This window comes from Eurosta solidaginis, chromosome 5, assembly GCF_040869045.1.
Source record: "Eurosta solidaginis isolate ZX-2024a chromosome 5, ASM4086904v1, whole genome shotgun sequence".
In the NCBI taxonomy this organism is placed as follows: Eukaryota; Metazoa; Arthropoda; class Insecta; order Diptera; family Tephritidae; genus Eurosta; species Eurosta solidaginis.
Window position 1 is genome coordinate 270,606,142 of NC_090323.1, and position 19,496 is coordinate 270,625,637.

General features: G+C 33.6%; 2 protein-coding genes across 3 annotated transcripts in view; one reads left to right on the forward strand and one right to left on the reverse strand.

The window, feature by feature from the left end:
* Nucleotides 1-5,853, reverse strand: part of Gad1 (glutamate decarboxylase) — a 62,464-nt gene extending 56,611 nt beyond the window's left edge. Inside the window, exons 1-2 of the mRNA XM_067790562.1 lie at nt 5,730-5,853; nt 5,364-5,634 (exon numbers count right to left, since the gene is read on the reverse strand). The gene's annotated coding sequence lies outside the window, so the exon portion shown is untranslated. The remainder of the gene's footprint in view (nt 1-5,363; nt 5,635-5,729) is intronic.
* Nucleotides 2,476-19,496, forward strand: part of LOC137253510 (uncharacterized) — a 28,214-nt gene continuing 11,193 nt past the window's right edge. The window contains exons 1-3 of one of the 2 annotated variants that reach the window (XM_067790563.1): nt 2,476-2,587; nt 14,461-14,763; nt 15,148-15,269. In XM_067790563.1, the coding sequence (XP_067646664.1) occupies nt 14,477-14,763; nt 15,148-15,269 (409 nt within the window). In that variant the 5' untranslated portion in view covers nt 2,476-2,587; nt 14,461-14,476. The remainder of the gene's footprint in view (nt 2,588-14,460; nt 14,764-15,147; nt 15,270-19,496) is intronic. The other variant, XM_067790564.1, reaches the window with a different exon arrangement.

Consider the following 19,496-nt stretch of genomic DNA (forward strand, 5'->3'; position numbering starts at 1 on the left):
TACTTTAATATTTAGCAAAAATTATTATTTTTTCTTAAATACGAGGTAACATTCAATTGCAAATAGAAAACGATTTCTGTACATTGATTCGGTTTTTCCAAAACAGCACGACGTAACGAGATTTCACTGCAATTACTCAGAAACAAGCCCATTTGAATTCAGATGGTGATAATGTGTGAAGCGATTTTAGTAGCGTTTTTTATACTCAGTTGAGCAGAGCTTACAGAGTATATTAACTTTGATTGGATAACGGTTGGTTGTACAGGTATAAAGGAATCGAGATAGATATATACTTCCATATATCAAAATCATCAGTATCGAAAAAAATTTGATTGAGCCATGTCCGTCCGTCCGTCGATCGGTCCGTTAACACGATAACTTGCGTAAATTTTGAGGTATCTTGGTATGTAGGTTCCTAGGCACTCATCTCAGATCGCTATTTAAAATGAACGATATCGGACTATAACCACGCCCACTTTTTCGATATCGAAAATTTCGAAAAATCGAAAAAGTGCTATAATTCATTACCAAAGACGGATAAAGCGATGAAAATTTGTAGTGCGTTGAACTTATGACGCAGAATAGAAAATTAGTAAAATTTTGGACAATGGGCGTGGCATCGCCCACTTTTAAAAGAAGGTAATTTAGAAGTTTGGCAAGTTGTAATTTGGCCGAAACGATACTCCTATTACTATATATATGCTTAATAAAAATTAGCAAAATCGGAGAACGACCACGCCCACTTAAAAAAAAAAAATGTTTTTTAAAGTCAAATTTAAAAAAAAAAGTTTATATCTTTACAGTATATAAGTAAATTAGGTCAACATTCAAATCCAGTAATGATATGGTGCAACAAAATACAAAAATAAAAGAAAATTTCAAAATGGGCGTGGCTCCGCCCTTTTTAATTTAATTTGCCTAGGATACTTTTAATGCCATAAGTCGCACAAAAATTTACCAATCCTTGTGAAATTTGGTAGGGGCTTAGATTCTAGGACGATAACTGTTTTCTGTGAAAAAGGGCGAAATCGGCTGAAGCCACGCCCAGTTTTTATACACAGTCGGTCGTCTGTCCTTCGCTCGGCCGTTATCACGATAACTTGAGCAAAAATCGATATATCTTTACTAAACTCAATCCATATACTTATCTGAACTCACTTTATCTTGGTATTAAAAATGGCCGAAATCCGACTATGACCACGCCCACTTTTTCGATATCGAAAATTACGAAAAATGAAAAAAATGCCATAATTCTATACTAAATACGAAAAAAGGGATGAAACATGGTAATTTGATTGGTTTATTGACTTAAAATATAGCTTTAGAAAAAAACTTTGTAAAATGGGTGTGACACCTACCATATTAATTAGAAGAAAATCAAAAAGTTCTGCAGGGCGAAATCAAAATCCCTTGGAATCTTGGCAGGAATACTGTTCGTGGTATTACATATATAAATAAATTAGCGGAACACAACAGATGATGTTCTGGGTCACCCTGGTCCACATTTTGGTCGATATCTCGAAAACGCCTTCACATATACAACTACCACCGCTCCCTTTTAAAACCCTCATTAATACCTTTAATTTGATACCGATATCGTATAGACACATTATAGAGTCACCCCTGGTCCACCTTTATGGCAATATTTCGAAAAGGCATCCACCCATAGAACTAAGGCCCACTCCCTTTTAAAATACTCATTAACACCTTTCGTTTGATACCCATGTCGTACAAACAAATTCCAGAGTCACCCCTGGTCCACCTTTATGGCGATATCTCGAAAAGGCGTCTACCTATAAAACTAAGGCCCATTCCCTTTCAAAATACTCATTAAAACCTTTCATTTGATACCCATATCGTACAAACAAATTCTAGAGTCAGCCCTGCTCCAACTTTATGGCGATATCTCTAAATGGCGTCCATCTATAGAACTATGGCCCACTCCTTCTTAAAATACTCTTTAATACCTGCCATTTGATACGCCTGTCATACAAACACATTCCAGGGTTACCCTAGGTTCATTTTCCTACATGGTGATTTTCCCTTATTTGGCTCCATAGCTCTCAACTGAGTATGCAATGTTCGGTTACACCCGAACTTAGCCTTCCTTACTTGTTATATCTATTAATTATAGCCATTCATGATCGCCTGGTATATATGAATAATATTTGTCACTCATCCGTCATTTAAGTTGCCACAAAAGAATTTTTCATGTGAAGAAATATTTGCTCAATAAATGTGTAATATTTATAAAAAACAATTACAATAAAAATAATTTGTATCTGTTTTACTTTTCGCTCGTGGTGACTCATAGTTAGAGTTAAACGTTGTTGTTTTTGAGATTAAAACGTTCGATACATCCATTTTTAGTGAACTTTTTTTTGATAAGAACTGTTTATATTTGACATATGACACTTATATAATTGATCTGCCACTTATATATCCATAACAACTGTTCAAATTATTAGTAGAAACCAAGCATTTGTGGATACAAGTGCATTGAGCGAAGAGAAAGCCCTAGCGGACGGTTGTTCGGAATATATTATATTTATAACGTGTGTACGATGGTTTAAAATGTATTAAATAGGTACTTTTGTATAGCTACGGGATAACCAAATCTTATTAAGTGATCAAATATATCGCAGCCAAATCTAAGCCCCGTAGTGGATTTGAAATTTTTATCTTAGTTTACACTAGAGCTTACGATTCTCGAACATGTTCGAGAAGAGATTTCTCGCGAGTCTCGCCTTCTCGCGAAATTCTCGAATCTCGAATTACTCGCAAGGCTGGTGAAATTCTCGAATCTCGAATTACTCGTAAGGGTCGCGAGCTTCTCGGCATTCAACTTAATCGATTCATTGCTGTTTTATATAGAACTAACGATTTATTCTGGAGCACAAGCCCAAACCACAAGTAAAAGACCCCCAAATGTATAGAATATTGCCAATGCAGCGACTGAATTGAAGGTCGAGAAGATCGCGAGTATTACGAGTAAGTCGAGATTCGAGAATCTCGCGAGAAGCCGTGTTTTTGATGTCTCGTTGAAAAATAAAATATTGCGAACAAAATTATATGTATAATAAATATGTTTTGAGTTAGATGTCATTGAAGCAATATAATCAACAACAAGTAAGGAAGGTTAAGTTCGGGTGTAACCGAACATTACATACTCAGTTGAGAGCTATGGTGACAACATAAGGGAAAATAACCATGTAGGAAAATGAACCGAGGGAAACCCTGGAATGTGTTTGTATGACATGTGTATCAAATGAAAGGCATTAAAGAGTATTTTATGAGGGAGTGGGCCATAGTTCTATAGATGGATGCCATTTAGGGATATAGCCATAAAGGTGGATCAGGGTTGACTCTAGAATGCGTTTGTACGATATGGGTATCAAATGAAAGGTGTTAATGAGTATTTTAAAAGGGAGTAATCCTTAGTCCCATAGGTGGACGCAATATGGGTATCAAACGAAAGGAGTTAATGAGTATTTTAAAAGGGAGTGGTGGTAGTTGTATATGTGAAGGCGTTTTACAGATATCGACCAAAATGTGGACCAGGGTGACCCAGAACATCATCTGTTGGATACCGCTAATTTATTTATATATGTAATACCTGCCAAGATTTTAAGGGTTTTTTATTTCGCCCTGCAGACATTTTTCATTTTCTTCTACTTAATATGTTAGGTGTCACACCCATTTTACCAAGTTTTTTCTAAAGTTATATTTTGCGTCAATAGACCAATACAATTACCATGTTTCGTTCCTTTTTTCGTATTTGGTATAGAATTATGGAATTTTTTTCATTTTTCGTAATTTTCGATATCGAAAAAGTGGGCGTGGTCATAGGCGGATTTCGTTCATTTTTCATACCAAGATAAAGTGAGTTCAAGTAAGCACGTGAACTAAGTTCATTAAAGATATGTCGATTTTTGCTCAAGTTATCGAGTTAACGGCCATGCGGAAGGACAGACGGACGACTGTGTATAAAAACTGGGCGTGGCATCAACCGATTTCGCCCATTTTCACAGAAAAGAGTTAACGTCATAAAATCTATGCCCCTACCAAATTTCAAAAGGATTGGTTAATTTTTGTTCGACTTATGGCGTTAAAAGTATCCTAGACAAATTAAATGAAAAAGGGCGGAGCCACGCCCATTTTGAAATTTACTTTTATTTTTGTATTTTGTTGCACTATATCATTACTGGAGTTGAATGTTGACATAATTTACTTATATACTGTAAAGATATTAAATTTTTTGTTAAAATTTTACTTAAACAATTTTTTTTTTTTTAAGTGGGCGTGGTCCTCCTCCGATTTTGCTAATTTTTATTAAGCGTACATATAGTAATAGGAGTAACGTTCCTGCCAAATTTCATCATGATATCTTCAACGACTGCCAAATTACAGCTTGGAAAATTTTTAAATTACCTTCTTTTAAAAGTGGGCGGTGCCACGCCCGTTGTCCAAAATTTTACTAATTTTCTATTTTGCGTCATAAGTTCAACTCATCTACCAAGTTTCGTCGCTTTATCTGTCTTTTGTAATGAATTATCGCAATTTTTCGGTTTTTCGAAATTTTCGATATCGAAAAAGTGGGCGTGGTTATAGTCCGATATCGTTCATTTTAAATAGCGATCTGAGATGAGTGCTCAGGAACCTACATACCGAATTTCATCAAGATACCTCAAAATTTACTCAAGTTATCGTGTTAACGGACGGACGGACATGGCTCAATCAAATTTTTTTTCGATCCTGATTATTTTGAAGTCTATATCAATCTCGATTCCTTTATATATGTACAACCAACCGTTATCCAATCAAACTTAATATACTCTGTGAGCTCTGCTCAACTGAGTATAATAAAAAAAAAATTACTTCAAAATATAAAAAATCGTTTAAAGGAGACCCTGGCGTAAAATATGTACATATATAGACGGTTTACTCCTGGTTTTATTTCACTTTAAAATCTCTAATTTGTTCCTAAATTACTTATTTGTAAGATATTAGCCATTTGATCCGCCCACCATTTTTAGGCGCTCTCTCGGACTTCATCTCCAAACCGCATGTACATTTTTCACAGAGCTGACCATATTTCTTTTAAAATTTTTGTATTATAGCCATTTTCTCAGCAAATGCGTATTGAGCGACAAAGTTTAATACTTTTTCAAATCCCATAATTGCACATTCTAGTATTTATACTTACGTAAGTGTTTAGATGTGTACCTCAATGTATTATATACGTAAAACACAAGTACATGTATGTATTATATACATATACGCATAAAAGCTTATTTTCCATATATACATACATATGTACATACATACATTCTAAGCAAGAACTTGCTGTTAGTTATTATTACCTTGATCTAATCTTTGATAGCGGAGGTAGGCTTTGTAACCTAAATAGGCGAAAATATTTGCAAATTTTGTGCTGGTGATCTACACTCTCTCATACATACATATTTAAATAAATATGTATGCTGGTATGTTAATATAACAATGCTTATACATACATATACAGTTTGCTTCGGCAGTATTAAAGGCAATTAGCACCACTGACGTTTTTTCAACGTTTGTTTGTCAATTTAGTTGATTTTATCACTACACCCACTCGGGCAAATTTTTTTCTTTCTGAAAAGCAACAACAAACACAATATAGATAAATGAAGAAGTTTACTTAAACACAATCAATATTTATCACACATTTTCTTTTTTATTTAATTAACTTTTTTGTTTGTTAAATATGTATGTATGTATGCATGTATGAGTGCTTATATGAACTAATTGCTTTCGAGTTTCACGTTCACTTGTCCTGCTGCTGGTGCTTCCGTTCTAGCTGTTGGTTTAACGGATGCTGCAAATATGGCGCCAGCAACGGTTCACTCCTGCGCTTATGTACCGCTGTTGGTGTCGTCTAATGCTGCCAACGCTGCTGCCCACTCGATCTTAACGAACAATAATGCCTTTTTTTAAATAAATAAACACTTCTGCTTACGTGTTCACAGCCATTGACTGTTGATTTGGGGATTTCAAGAGGTGGGGGGTAGTTTGGGTTAAAACGATGTTTCGCTGCTATACTAGTAGTGTTTAGCCCAAAAACATTCATTGATGCCCACCAAAAAACCACCACCTTATATAAAGCATATTTTAGAGCCAGATTATGTATGACGCCGTGAGGGCTTGCCTCGCAGTCACTCACATTCAGAGTCAGCACTCAGATTTACTTCAGATTTACTGTCACTCACTGAAGTGAATGAATACTCTTATATGATAGGGGTTTCGGTTCACGCGAGAAAAAAATGACTCGTTGCATTATACATAATTTACCCCTTATACGGCCAAAAGGCTAATGGCATCACGTCTTAATTATATAAAGAGCAAGGAGGTTACGTGTTAAATTTTCTGTTTACTTGAAAATTAAAACTCCTATAAAAAGAGCATATCAAAGATGAAAATTCAACTTTTTTCGCTGTCTATCGAGCTATATTTTCAATTTTTGTGTAGCCTTTTAGCCTTATGAAATAAGCCTCATATGAGGTAAATTTTTTTTGGTGGGTATCCATTGTAGTATATTAACCATTATTTTCTCAGTTTTTTTTACCAGTGTTTGTATCCTTCACGTTCCGTTTGATGACGTTGGTAATTTGTGCTGGATTTATAATTTGACCTTAAGCTGGCGTTGAAAACGGGGATTTTTTATTACTCTTTCTAAGTTTTATGATACTGATGGCTTCACCTACGGGTCAAAACTTAATACTTTTCGCGGCAAGGCTTTTTAATAATAACAGGAAAAAAAAAACATAATGGCGGACGTTATGAGGGAGGCGTATTGCATTTACTGAGCTCTTTAATCTTATGTTGGCGGACATTTTTTAGGCATTCTTAGGGAATACGGAAAACGGAATAACCGAAATATATTGGATTATATTATTCAAAAAACCTGTGGTTTTAATCAAAATAGTTTTATTGACCTCGAGCCAGCTAAAGTTCAACATATTCTTAGGGTTTTTATGCTTTAGAGTCAAAAATTGAAAATAAAAACGACTCTGGGTTGTACTCGAAGTACAGGGTCAATCAGCCACACAAACCTTCTGAAACTTGAAGTGTCTTCCAGGCGAATTTAACTGCTACTAGACTGCTTCACGACAGTTCAGCCTCAGAGATCAAAGTAACGATTTTCGTTGTCAGCAAGACTGCCTCAAACTTATAAGAATAAGGCTACATAAAAGCAAAAAAAGGAAGAGTACTTATGGGTGGAGTCAAAAGTTTCTGCGCACTGATCAGAAAAGTTAAAACAAAGAGGAAGAGAATCCTATTAATCACGGATTTCCGATACTACCGACAAGGAAACAAAGACGACGATAAGGGAAAGCAGGTGGTGACATGAAGACACATAAAGAAGAGTCTGTTTGGATGAAGGACATATTGGAATATATATTTTTAATGTGTAAATATATTTACAACATAAGAATAAAATGCAATGGTGTATGCATTTTGCATACATACATACACACATACTTGAGGTGTAAACATTTACACTCATTTGATTTATGAACAATCAAAGATTGCGTTACAATTCATTTTCCAGTAATTTGATTGTGAATAATTCAAAGTCGCAATCAAGGACTATCATTGCGCACGAAAAACATATAATTTAGTACTTGGATGTCCGTGCTGGACATCATCTGTTCGTCTGTTAGCTTGCCCGTAATCAATCAAACTTGTAATAATTTTCATCTGGTTCGAACATGAAACCGATAGCATAATTCACGATTACAATGCACCATTAACTGTTTTCATTGGCTGGTTTACTGAATTCTACAGGATAGATGCGATTAATTATATGATGCTAATTCCGAAAACTCTTATTTCTGCCAGGCCAATAGCTTTTTTTTTCTCGAAATTGTAAGATACGTTGTTATAAAGCTTTAAGCTGCGCTAAATCTCATCCTGCTACATTATTCATTGAAGTAAAATTTGCAGAAAAGCGAAAATGATTAATTGAAATCACAATTTTTATGCAATGAGTTATTGCCGCGAATGTCGTGAATACAATCACTGATTGTAGATTATAAAGTTAATACAATCATTGATTGTGCAAGTAATTATTGTGAGCAGAACGTAATCGCATTTAATTTATTTGAGTGCTTATAGATTGTAACTTTTACAATCACACCAAATACAACTCCATAGGATGAATACCTTATATTTCATAATATCTGTTACATTTAGTAATTGCTATCACATTTGATTGCAATCCTTTAAAAATGCAATCAATGCGTGAATGCTATCATAGACATGCAAAAGATTGTATCAGTATTTGTACAATTAATTAATATAGTAGAACGTGATAGCAATCAGTTTCTCTGAAGTGAATGTTGACTGCCATTAAAGTAATCGTAGTAAATAAATTCACGTATGACTAAAATCTAATATTGGGTAATATTTGTTATATTTTGTAATTTCAATCACATTTGATACAATATTTTACGATTGCAATCAATGATTGCAGTACAAACTTGCTTGCATTCACTTACATCCATACGTATATTGTGACGAATATTAGCATCACTAAGCTGCTACTAAAAAAAATCCACAGCAACAATAAATCATCCACTCTTATGTAGAAGGCGACGAAGAGATATCTCACACACCCCAATATGTAGTCATCAGCCGAAGTAGTTACTGACACATACACACGCATATGGCTATGGGAGAAGCGTGGATTACAGTTATACATGTATATAGCTGATAACTAACCAAGCATGAGCTGCAACTGTTCGCGAAATTACTAGACTTTAGGAGAAATGGGTGAACGAGGAAACCGAGAGTATAAAAGCAGCGCAAGCTGAGGAATAACAAATCAGTTTTGATTTAAGCACGCTATTGGTTGGGAAGTATAATTGTGAAGTACTACTCCCAATGTAAGCTAAATAAATACCAGTTTGCAATACGGAATATTGGAGTGATTTCTTTAACTGTTTAGCGAATCGAACGTTAGCAGAAGGTTTGAAATAAGCGGAATTTCTCGAAATTCGTTACAATGTTATTGCAAGTTTTATACAATCCGTGTTTGAACAATCAATGATTGTGAGCGAGACGTGTTTGCAATCATTTTCTTTGAAGTTACTGTAGACAAATAATATGAATATATCATGATGAAAATCTGACTATAGTACATATTTGTTATATTTTGACTATAGTATTTATTATTATTATTATTAATATTAATATAAATGTTTATCCTGACACAACAATTTAAACAAAATTATCTTAAAGTGCCAGTCACGTGTTATATAATTTAACTTCTTAGGTGTAATTAATTAAACAGGAAGAAAGGATGAAAGTAGTAGCAGAAGTAGAGGGAAGGAAAGTGAAACATACCAATAATAATTAAGATTAACATATTAGAAAAAATAGATATATATAGATTGTAAAAGAATACATATATGTTCATATATACTCATGCCGTACATAACTAGTATTTATCCATTATTGTAATTATTGTAAAAACTGGTCACCTCGTTTTTGAAAAGCAGTGTATTAGTTAGTTGCCTTAATCTAACAGGAAGAGACTTCCAAAGACGAACCGCACTTATAAAGAACTGGCGTTCAGAGGTCAGAGTTCTGTGTCTAGTATAGACAAGCTGTACTGACCTTGAAGATTGGAGAAACAGCAGCCTTTGAAACAGGTAGCTTGGCTCCTTAGTATGGATAACCTTATGTATGAATACTAGCACTCTGACTTTTAACAGGTTTTTTATATTTTGGCGTGCTTGCTTTCACATTTTATTACCATCTTTTAAAGCTGTCATACATCGCTGCTGAGCATTTACACCCATATTTTATCTTCAATATTTATACGAATCAACAATAATTTGAAAAAAAAAAAAAAAACAATTCATTATTTGCCAATAAGAATGGGTGTAAGGGGGTTGTAGTCTATCTCGCAAGCATGCATACATAAGTATGTAGTTTGTATATACATTCCTATGAGCCTACAAAAGGCAAAATAGTTTTCCCACATAAAGTGTTGCAATGTTGCGCAACAGTGGCGCTACACAATGGCGTCAATTGGCTGGTGCTACAAAAGCAGCGCCTCCATTTGCATCCAACATCGCTCAATAATTGCATTTGAACGCCAATTACGCACACAAACACAGTTCAGCACAAATCAAGATATTAATATTGGAATGCATTCGGTCGAACTTAGCTGCATTTGTGCCTATAAAATGAATATATGTATGTATGTCAGTATTTGTGCACTAACACCTAAGTTAGAGATGATTGTGGGATTGTACATTTTGTACCGATGACGAAAACAGCGTTTAATAAAGGTCCTGAAAAGCTTTCCATTGTCACACCGCCATAGCCGCAACCATATTTATTCATAAAGAAATCTATTGGTGCCTTGAGCTACAAATTATAATATTATTAGCATACCCAGGCGTTGTTCTGTCTTGGTCTATTTGCATAAGTTTTAAGAAGTTTTTACTTCTTACTCTCCCTCTCTTTCTTATCATTATATTCACTCTTCTCTCTAGTTCTTCTTCTTCTTCTCCATCCCTTATTCCCAATCCTAGTCCCAGTCCCAGTCCCAGCCCCAGTCCCAATCCCGCTCCCAGTTTCAGTCCAAGTCTATGTCCAAATCTACGAACAGTGAATAGAATCTGTTCGAATAGATCGCTCCCTGGTCCACTTCCCGGAAAAATGATCGTAAATACGAATCGAGACAAAACGCTACTTATATACTAAATTTCAGACAAATCATACAGTCAATAGCACTTGTTCGAATATATCCACTTTCCGGGAAGAAACTTCACATGATCACCTTCAGCTGCTGTGAAGCGACTCTGCAAATTTGAATGAAATCGGAGTAGTGGTTTCGGTGTCCATAAGCTGCATACAAACATGCATCCTTCTTTATACATATATACAGATTTAGATGGATTAAATATCCTTAGTGCACAAACATTTGCATATACCAACAATCATACCAAAAACTAGAACTTTTGTTTAAGAATTTTGACGAAAGAGTTTTTGAAGAGAATATGCAATCTTAACCATTAATGTTGCATTAACTTGGCAACGCGCATAAATATGTACATACAAATGTCAAGCTGTTATGAAATAAAAATACATACATACATACGTACCTGTAAATGTACTCCCGAAGTTAAATAACGCTAGGGAATGCTGCCTTCTTTCACCATTCGATATAATTTAACACGTATTGTATGTGACGCATAATTTGCTTCTATCAAATCAATGCTTTTTTATTATTTCTTATTATTATTATTTATTTTTATACAGTCTTGTAGACCTAAATTATTTGTATATCTATGAGATCATTATCTAAAAGGTAGTGCTTTACAGTAATTTAACAGTAGTTTCTTAAATTCATTGATGTTTTGGCATTGTTTTATTTCAATTGGAAGATCGTTATATGTTCGAATGTGTGTGTATTGACGAAGAGACAACACAGCCAGGAAATCAAGGCGACATTATTGGTGTGCGTGTGTGTTTCTGTAGGATTTTAAAGTTCGGTAACTCCTTTCCTACAAAACTTTAAACAGTATTATTATTGAAATCTATGTTCAATGAAAATTTCATGAAAATCGGTAAAGCCGTTCAGCAGTTTTGCTTTGTCACCTTTTGGGTACATCATTTTATAGTGCTATTAATCCCTAAAGAGAGCGGTCTCCGATTAATCCCTTTTTGTCTATATTGGGGCATAATTGATCCTCTCTAGTCCCTTTTGGGTACAATTGGGATTAGTCTAGTTGAAATCTATGTAGCCTATTTTAAGAAACATAAAAAAGCGGTGATGAGTTAAATAAAAAGATTATAGGTAATTGATTCGAATTATTTAAGAAAAATGCGGTGCCTTATAGCGAACTTAAATGACTTCGACCGTATGTTCCATTATCTTGAAAATTTGTTTGCAAGTTTTAATATTGCGTTTAAAATGTACATAGCCTCATACCATACGAAAAGTAACACTTTTTGATGAGAAAAGAGAGTAGTCTTCATTCGTTCTCATACGGGTACAAATGGGATTGGTCCTATTGCTCCCGTTCGGGTATAAATGAATATAATTAGTCTCTCCATAGGACATGCTCAAACAAAAGGGAACAGTACAACGCATTCAAAGAGATCAAAACTGACATTAGGCGCACTCTCCTTTGCGACTCATCCCATGCAAGCGGTATGGTAGGCAGAGAGCGAGGAATAGTAACTTTATTAAAGCAACATCAACTTAATAGCGATTTAGTTCCGTGCGTTTGCCATTCGATTCAATAGGCAGTTACATCTGCTCCAAAACTACACACGAGCGAAGTTTAAATTTTTGGTTTCAGAAACATTTCGTTTTCCAAGTTCGCAATAGACACAAGAGAGAGAGAGAGATTAGCCTTGGAGTTTCTGGAAATGAGGGAGAGCTCTGCAAAGTTACGCCCCATTATAACATTTTTCAGATCATTTTTATCCTTTTCAGGAACTCCAGAACTATTGAAAAGCATTTTTTTTTAATTTTCCAAAATTTTCAAATAGTTCGACTTATGAAAAATTGTGATCATTGTGGATAAAATAACTGTCAACTGCATCACAGGATGTACAATATGGCTACTTTTAATCGTTTTGGCAGCGTTTTGACAGGGTGTTCAATATGGCGGCGCATAGGGCCGCCTATCTTCAGCGGGTGATAGAAAGAGATACAGAATGAGACAACTATATTCAATAAAAATCTGGTGATCCATTCTATTTGTAATTTTAACGTCTATGCAGAAGTTATCACACTTGTCTTACCCACAATGATTGTGATTGTTGGCCGACATTTTTTGAACTTATTTTCTCTTTTTGAGGAACTCTTAAGCTATTTGAAACCTACTTAGAACAGTTTTTGTTTTGCGAGACTGTGTGTATTCAACTTCATAGATTACAATTTTTACAAAACACAGATTGCATTTATAAATTATTTTTAATTATTTTCTTTGAAATTGGATTACAAATTAATTTTATTTTTTTGACTAGAAGTATTAAATGTTTATACTGATACGGGAGAGTGAGAATGGGAGTGAGATAAATATTTAAATTCGCTATATCTCCGCTTTATTTGAACGGTTTATCTAATATTTGGTACATAGATTCCGCGATTTAAGTGGGAGAGGTATGGGGCGTGGAAGTAGGAATGAGGGTGAGAATGAGAATGGGAGTGCAACAGGGTATATGTCCATAGTTTTTTGAAGAAGGTATCCAATTTTTGGTATGTAGACTCCATATATTAGGTAATTTAGGTGAGAAAAGTAAAACTGTAGAGTGGTTGGAGCAGATCTCAAAGAGTATATTAACTTTATTGGAATCGGAATGGAAGCGGGAGTTTCGAACGATAGGAACGATAGGAATAAGAAGAAATGGTAGCAAATTTAGTAAAATAGTAGTAATGGATGACATAGAGAGTGAAAGGCGGGAGGAAGGTCCACTTTTCAAATGTAAGCAAACCAATTTTTGGGGCAGGGCAAGGTCTGGCGGGTACTCTAGTTACATATATCATAACAATGAAGAAAATGAAAAAACTGCTAACAAGTTACACAAATAATAAGTCAGCTAATCACAATACAATTACAAGAATTCTCGAACTCAAAATTGTATAGGATATAGATAAGGCGGAAAACCAAAAGCAAGTTGGCTGTGGCATGGTTATGCCTACGAAGTTATGCTATGCCACCAATAATCGATTACATTGACCTCAATAAGGTTGGCTGAATTCGCTGTTTTATATGAATATGGTGGTGGCAAGTTAGCGAGGGCCTCAAGGCCTAATATAGCAAGTCAAGTCACCAAATTTTTCAGATCTCGAAACCACTCAACCCAAACTTTTTAATTTGTATGTTGGGTCAGATGGGTTGGGATATCGATTTATCAGTAAAACTAGCATTGCACATTTCATTCTGGAACTCTTCTTTTTGCAATATTTCATAAAATAGTTCTAACTTCACCTAAAAAGGGTTCGCTCAGTTTAGGTAAACTTCGGCATTTTAGCAGGCGCATTGGTGGATTATCTCCACTCCACACATAAAATTTTCAAAAATCACACCGAATAATATGAAATTGTACCGCGGAGCTTCAACATTTTTTGGCCATCTCTAATAAACTAGAAACCAGCCCAGCTGTTGTTGCAAAACGGAATTAAAGTTGCTCATACCACCCGTAACACCACACCAACTACAGAAATTCGCAGTCGTTTTTTTGTGGCTGCCGCCTTTGCTTCTGTAAAGCAGCCATTTTTCCTAATAAACTTTATCCCTTCAATTTATAAATTCACTTCTTCCCCAATGTACCACCCATGAACACACACACACACACTAAAATGTGAACAATATTACCCACATTGCGTTGGCGCCCCAAGCTCTGTATATAAATAAATCAATTTACTCCTCCATCTGCTTTGCTCCACAGTTAAATTGCATGCAAAATGTTTCCATCTCATTTCGGCGTTCTGCTATTGGTTATGGCTACGATTGGGATAGCGCAAACGCGCATTACCCCAGTCGCAAATTTGGTAAAACATCAAGTGACGTCATCACTGCAAACAAGGGTTGCACGCAACGGAAGCATATATAAGGATAACAACAGCAACAATAACAGCGCAAGCCAGTCGAGCTTCGAGGACATTGAAAACGGCAATGCTCTGCCTGTTAACATCAGTTCATTGAAGAGTGTAGTACAGGATTGGAGTTCGGTGTGTCAAGAGCTCTGCGGGTAAGTTGCAGCAGTTATATGTAAGTTACAGTTGTAATAACTTACAGTTAGTGCAAAAAAAGTGAAAATTGAAAGAACAAGTGTTAAAAATTATAGTGTTTGTTGGCATGTGTGTGTGTGTTGGTTGGGTTAAGCGACTAGATTAATGAGCTAAGGCAATTAACGAAAAGTAAAAAAGTTGTAAAGCAAAGCAAACCCAAAGTGATAAAACATAAAAAAACGCTTGTCTAATGAAAACTGTTTGTCAACCTGAAATGTGCTCCAACGGTGCAAACTAGCTTTTTAAAAACTTTTTTCCCCATTTACGCAATTTTAAATTAGAGAAGTAAATGAAAGTGCAATATCAAATAATAAATTTAATTATTTATTCTTTCGGATTTGCAGAGCTGGCTTAGGTGGCGCTCCATGCGCTTTCCATTGCCAGAGCAGTGATACACCGTCGTTCCTACCAGAATTTTCGGACAAAAAGCCTGAAATATGCAAAGATCTTTGTGGGCTACAGTTGGGTAAGTGCTTGGGATTAATAGTTAAAAAAAAAAATCATGATGTAAATCTAAATTAAGCTTTTCATGTCAAAGGTCTAATAAGTCAGGGCTCGTATCGTGTTATACGATCACGTATCGAGAAGCAATTTCATTCAAATGATAAATATCGAACTGTGAAAATGTGAATTGGTTAAAATGCTAATATATTATTGATCTAAAGAGTACTGGTAGCCACAATTTTTATCTAGTCCAATAAACCATGTCAGAGCTATTGTGGTTTAAAAAATTGATTTATATCACGGATCGTATGATACAATACGGAACTAGATCGTTTCCTATTTGAACGAAATTTAAAACGTAAAAAAAAAACTTATGTTTAACATTTCCACTCCCATGAAACTTGGATTTGAAGGGCCTGAAGTTAGTATAATAGCGAGAAAATTATAAAAAAATCAAAACTTAATTCATATTATATTTATTGTAAGAATTCGACAACAAAATTTTCGAAAACATTAACTTAGTTTTAGAAAACCTCTATTCAGTTTTAGAAAGTATCATTAGGTCTTTGAATAGTCAAGTTCTTCTGAAGTCGTCAAATGAATTTAAGAATTATCAAATCTAATTTAGAATATAGATTTGCTATACTTTATATACTTATATATATATTTATATACTTTAGAAATAATCGAAAGTTCTTCAGTATGTTTCAAATGTACTTGGATCTTTCTAAAGTTCATATGATAAATAAAGTACCTTTGACTTATCTTAAGTGAGTTTCGTGATTTCTAAAATCGAATTGATTGTTTCTCAAGTTCTTATGAAATATTTGAAAAGTAAAATTGCGCTTTCTAAAACTGAATCGATACTTTCAAAAATAGATATAATAATTTCTTAAGATCTCTTGGAAAAGCTGAAGTTCAAAAAAATTCTAGCTCAATCATAGACATTTCTGGAATCACCAGTATTCTCCAAGTTTTAATTTTTGCGACAGGTTTTTGTATTTCTCGGCCTTTTTTGATATCCGATAAAAAAATGTATAATTTGTAAATTTGTTTACGATGGCTTTGGTGTTTTCAAGCGACTGCTTAGCAGATAAATTCTATCCTACGTTGATCGATCTGACAGAGTCTACCAAAGAAACGTCTGCCTAAATATTTAGCAATAACAATGTTTAAATTTTCCTTAATTTTACGCCTGCAGGTGATGCCAGTTCAAATTGTAGAAACGATGACGATGCGTAAATCAAGTCCATGTAAATGAATTGTTCAGTTCATTCGAGAAATTTGGTCTTAAGCAGTTTTGTGAACAGAGAAATGTACCACTCAGTGGTTGTAGAGGCTGCAAGAATACAGAGTGCAAAAAAATGCAGTTTAGGTGCCTATAGAGTGACAAAAATAACACTAAACAAGTAAGGACGGGACTGTCTTCGGCTGTGCCGAAGACTTCATACCTTTCATGAATCGGGCTGAACAATAATCTTATCCCGTTCGTAATCTCCAAATAATCGGATGTATAAGATAGGAAATATATAGTGAACAGATGTACATACCTAAATGATTTTTAAGATAAATATAAAATAAAAAATGGCAAAAACCTCTTTTCTGAACGATCGGTTGTGTGGGATTTATATTATATATAGCTCCGATCGAAATGATTTTTTCATGAAATCTTGTATGATATATTAGAATAAATATCACCAAGTTTAACGTTTTTATATTGGAAATTAAGGGAGAAATGGCTAAAAAATTTTCTATCTGAACGATCGGTTGTATGGAATATATATTATATATAGCTCCGATCGAAATGATTTTTTTATGAAATCTTGTATGATATATTAGAATAAATATCACCAAGTTTAACGTTTTTATATTGGAAATTAAGGGAGAAATGGCTAAAAATCTTTCTATCTGAAAGATCGGTTGTATGATATGTATTATATATAGCTCCGATCGAAATGATTTTTTCATGAAATCTTGTATGATATATTAGAATAAATATCACCAAGTTTAACGTTTTTATATTGGAAATTAAGGGAGAAATGGCTAAAAATTTTTCTATCTGAACGATCGGTTGTATGGGATATATATTATATATAGCTCCGATCGAAATGATTTTTTTATGAAATCTTGTATGATATATTAGAATAAATATCACCAAGTTTAACGTTTTTATATTGGAAATTAAGGGAGAAATGGCTAAAAATTTTTCTATCTGAAAGATCGGTTGTATGGGATATATATTATATATAGCTCCGATCGAAATGATTTTTTTATGAAATCTTGTATGATATATTAGAATAAATATCACCAAGTTTAACGTTTTTATATTGGAAATTAAGGGAGAAATGGCTAAAAATCTTTCTATCTGAACGATCGGTTGTATGGGATATATATTATATATAGCTCCGATCGAAATGATTTTTTTATGAAATCTTGTATGATATATTAGAATAAATATCACCAAGTTTAACGTTTTTATATTGGAAATTAAGGGAGAAATGGCTAAAAATCTTTCTATCTGAAAGATCGGTTGTATGATATGTATTATATATAGCTCCGATCGAAATGATTTTTTCATGAAATCTTGTATGATATATTAGAATAAATATCACCAAGTTTAACGTTTTTATATTGGAAATTAAGGGAGAAATGGCTAAAAATCTTTCTATCTGAAAGATCGGTTGTATGATATGTATTATATATAGCTCCGATCGAAATGATTTTTTCATGAAATCTTGTATGATATATTAGAATAAATATCACCAAGTTTAACGTTTTTATATTGGAAATTAAGGGAGAAATGGCTAAAAAATTTTCTATCTGAACGATCGGTTGTATGGGATATATATTATATATAGCTCCGATCGAAATGATTTTTTTATGAAATCTTGTATGATATATTAGAATAAATATCACCAAGTTTAACGTTTTTATATTGGAAATTAAGGGAGAAATGGCTAAAAAATTTTCTATCTGAACGATCGGTTGTATGGGATATATATTATATATAGCTCCGATCGAAATGATTTTTTTATGAAATCTTGTATGATATATTAGAATAAATATCACCAAGTTTAACGTTTTTATATTGGAAATTAAGGGAGAAATGGCTAAAAAATTTTCTATCTGAACGATCGGTTGTATGGGATATATATTATATATAGCTCCGATCGAAATGATTTTTTTATGAAATCTTGTATGATATATTAGAATAAATATCACCAAGTTTAACGTTTTTATATTGGAAATTAAGGGAGAAATGGCTAAAAATCTTTCTATCTGAAAGATCGGTTGTATGATATGTATTATATATAGCTCCGATCGAAATGATTTTTTCATGAAATCTTTTATGATATATTAGAATAAATATCACCAAGTTTAACGTTTTTATATTGGAAATTAAGGGAGAAATGGCTAAAAATTTTTCTATCTGAACGATCGGTTGTATGGGATATATATTATATATAGCTCCGATCGAAATGATTTTTTCATGAAATCTTGTATGATATATTAGAATAAATATCACCAAGTTTAACGTTTTTATATTGGAAATTAAGGGAGAAATGGCTAAAAATTTTTCTATCTGAACGATCGGTTGTATGGGATATATATTATATATAGCTCCGATCGAAATGATTTTTTCATGAAATCTTGTATGATATATTAGAATAAATATCACCAAGTTTAACGTTTTTATATTGGAAATTAAGGGAGAAATGGCTAAAAAATTTTCTATCTGAACGATCGGTTGTATGGGATATATATTATATATAGCTCCGATCGAAATGATTTTTTCATGAAATCTTGTATGATATATTAGAATAAATATCACCAAGTTTAACGTTTTTATATTGGAAATTAAGGGAGAAATGGCTAAAAATTTTTCTATCTGAACGATCGGTTGTATGGGATATATATTATATATAGCTCCGATCGAAATGATTTTTTTATGAAATCTTGTATGATATATTAGAATAAATATCACCAAGTTTAACGTTTTTATATTGGAAATTAAGGGAGAAATGGCTAAAAATTTTTCTATCTGAACGATCGGTTGTATGGGATATATATTATATATAGCTCCGATCGAAATGATTTTTTCATGAAATCTTGTATGATATATTAGAATAAATATCACCAAGTTTAACGTTTTTATATTGGAAATTAAGGGAGAAATGGCTAAAAATCTTTCTATCTGAACGATCGGTTGTATGGGATATATATTATATATAGCTCCGATCGAAATGAT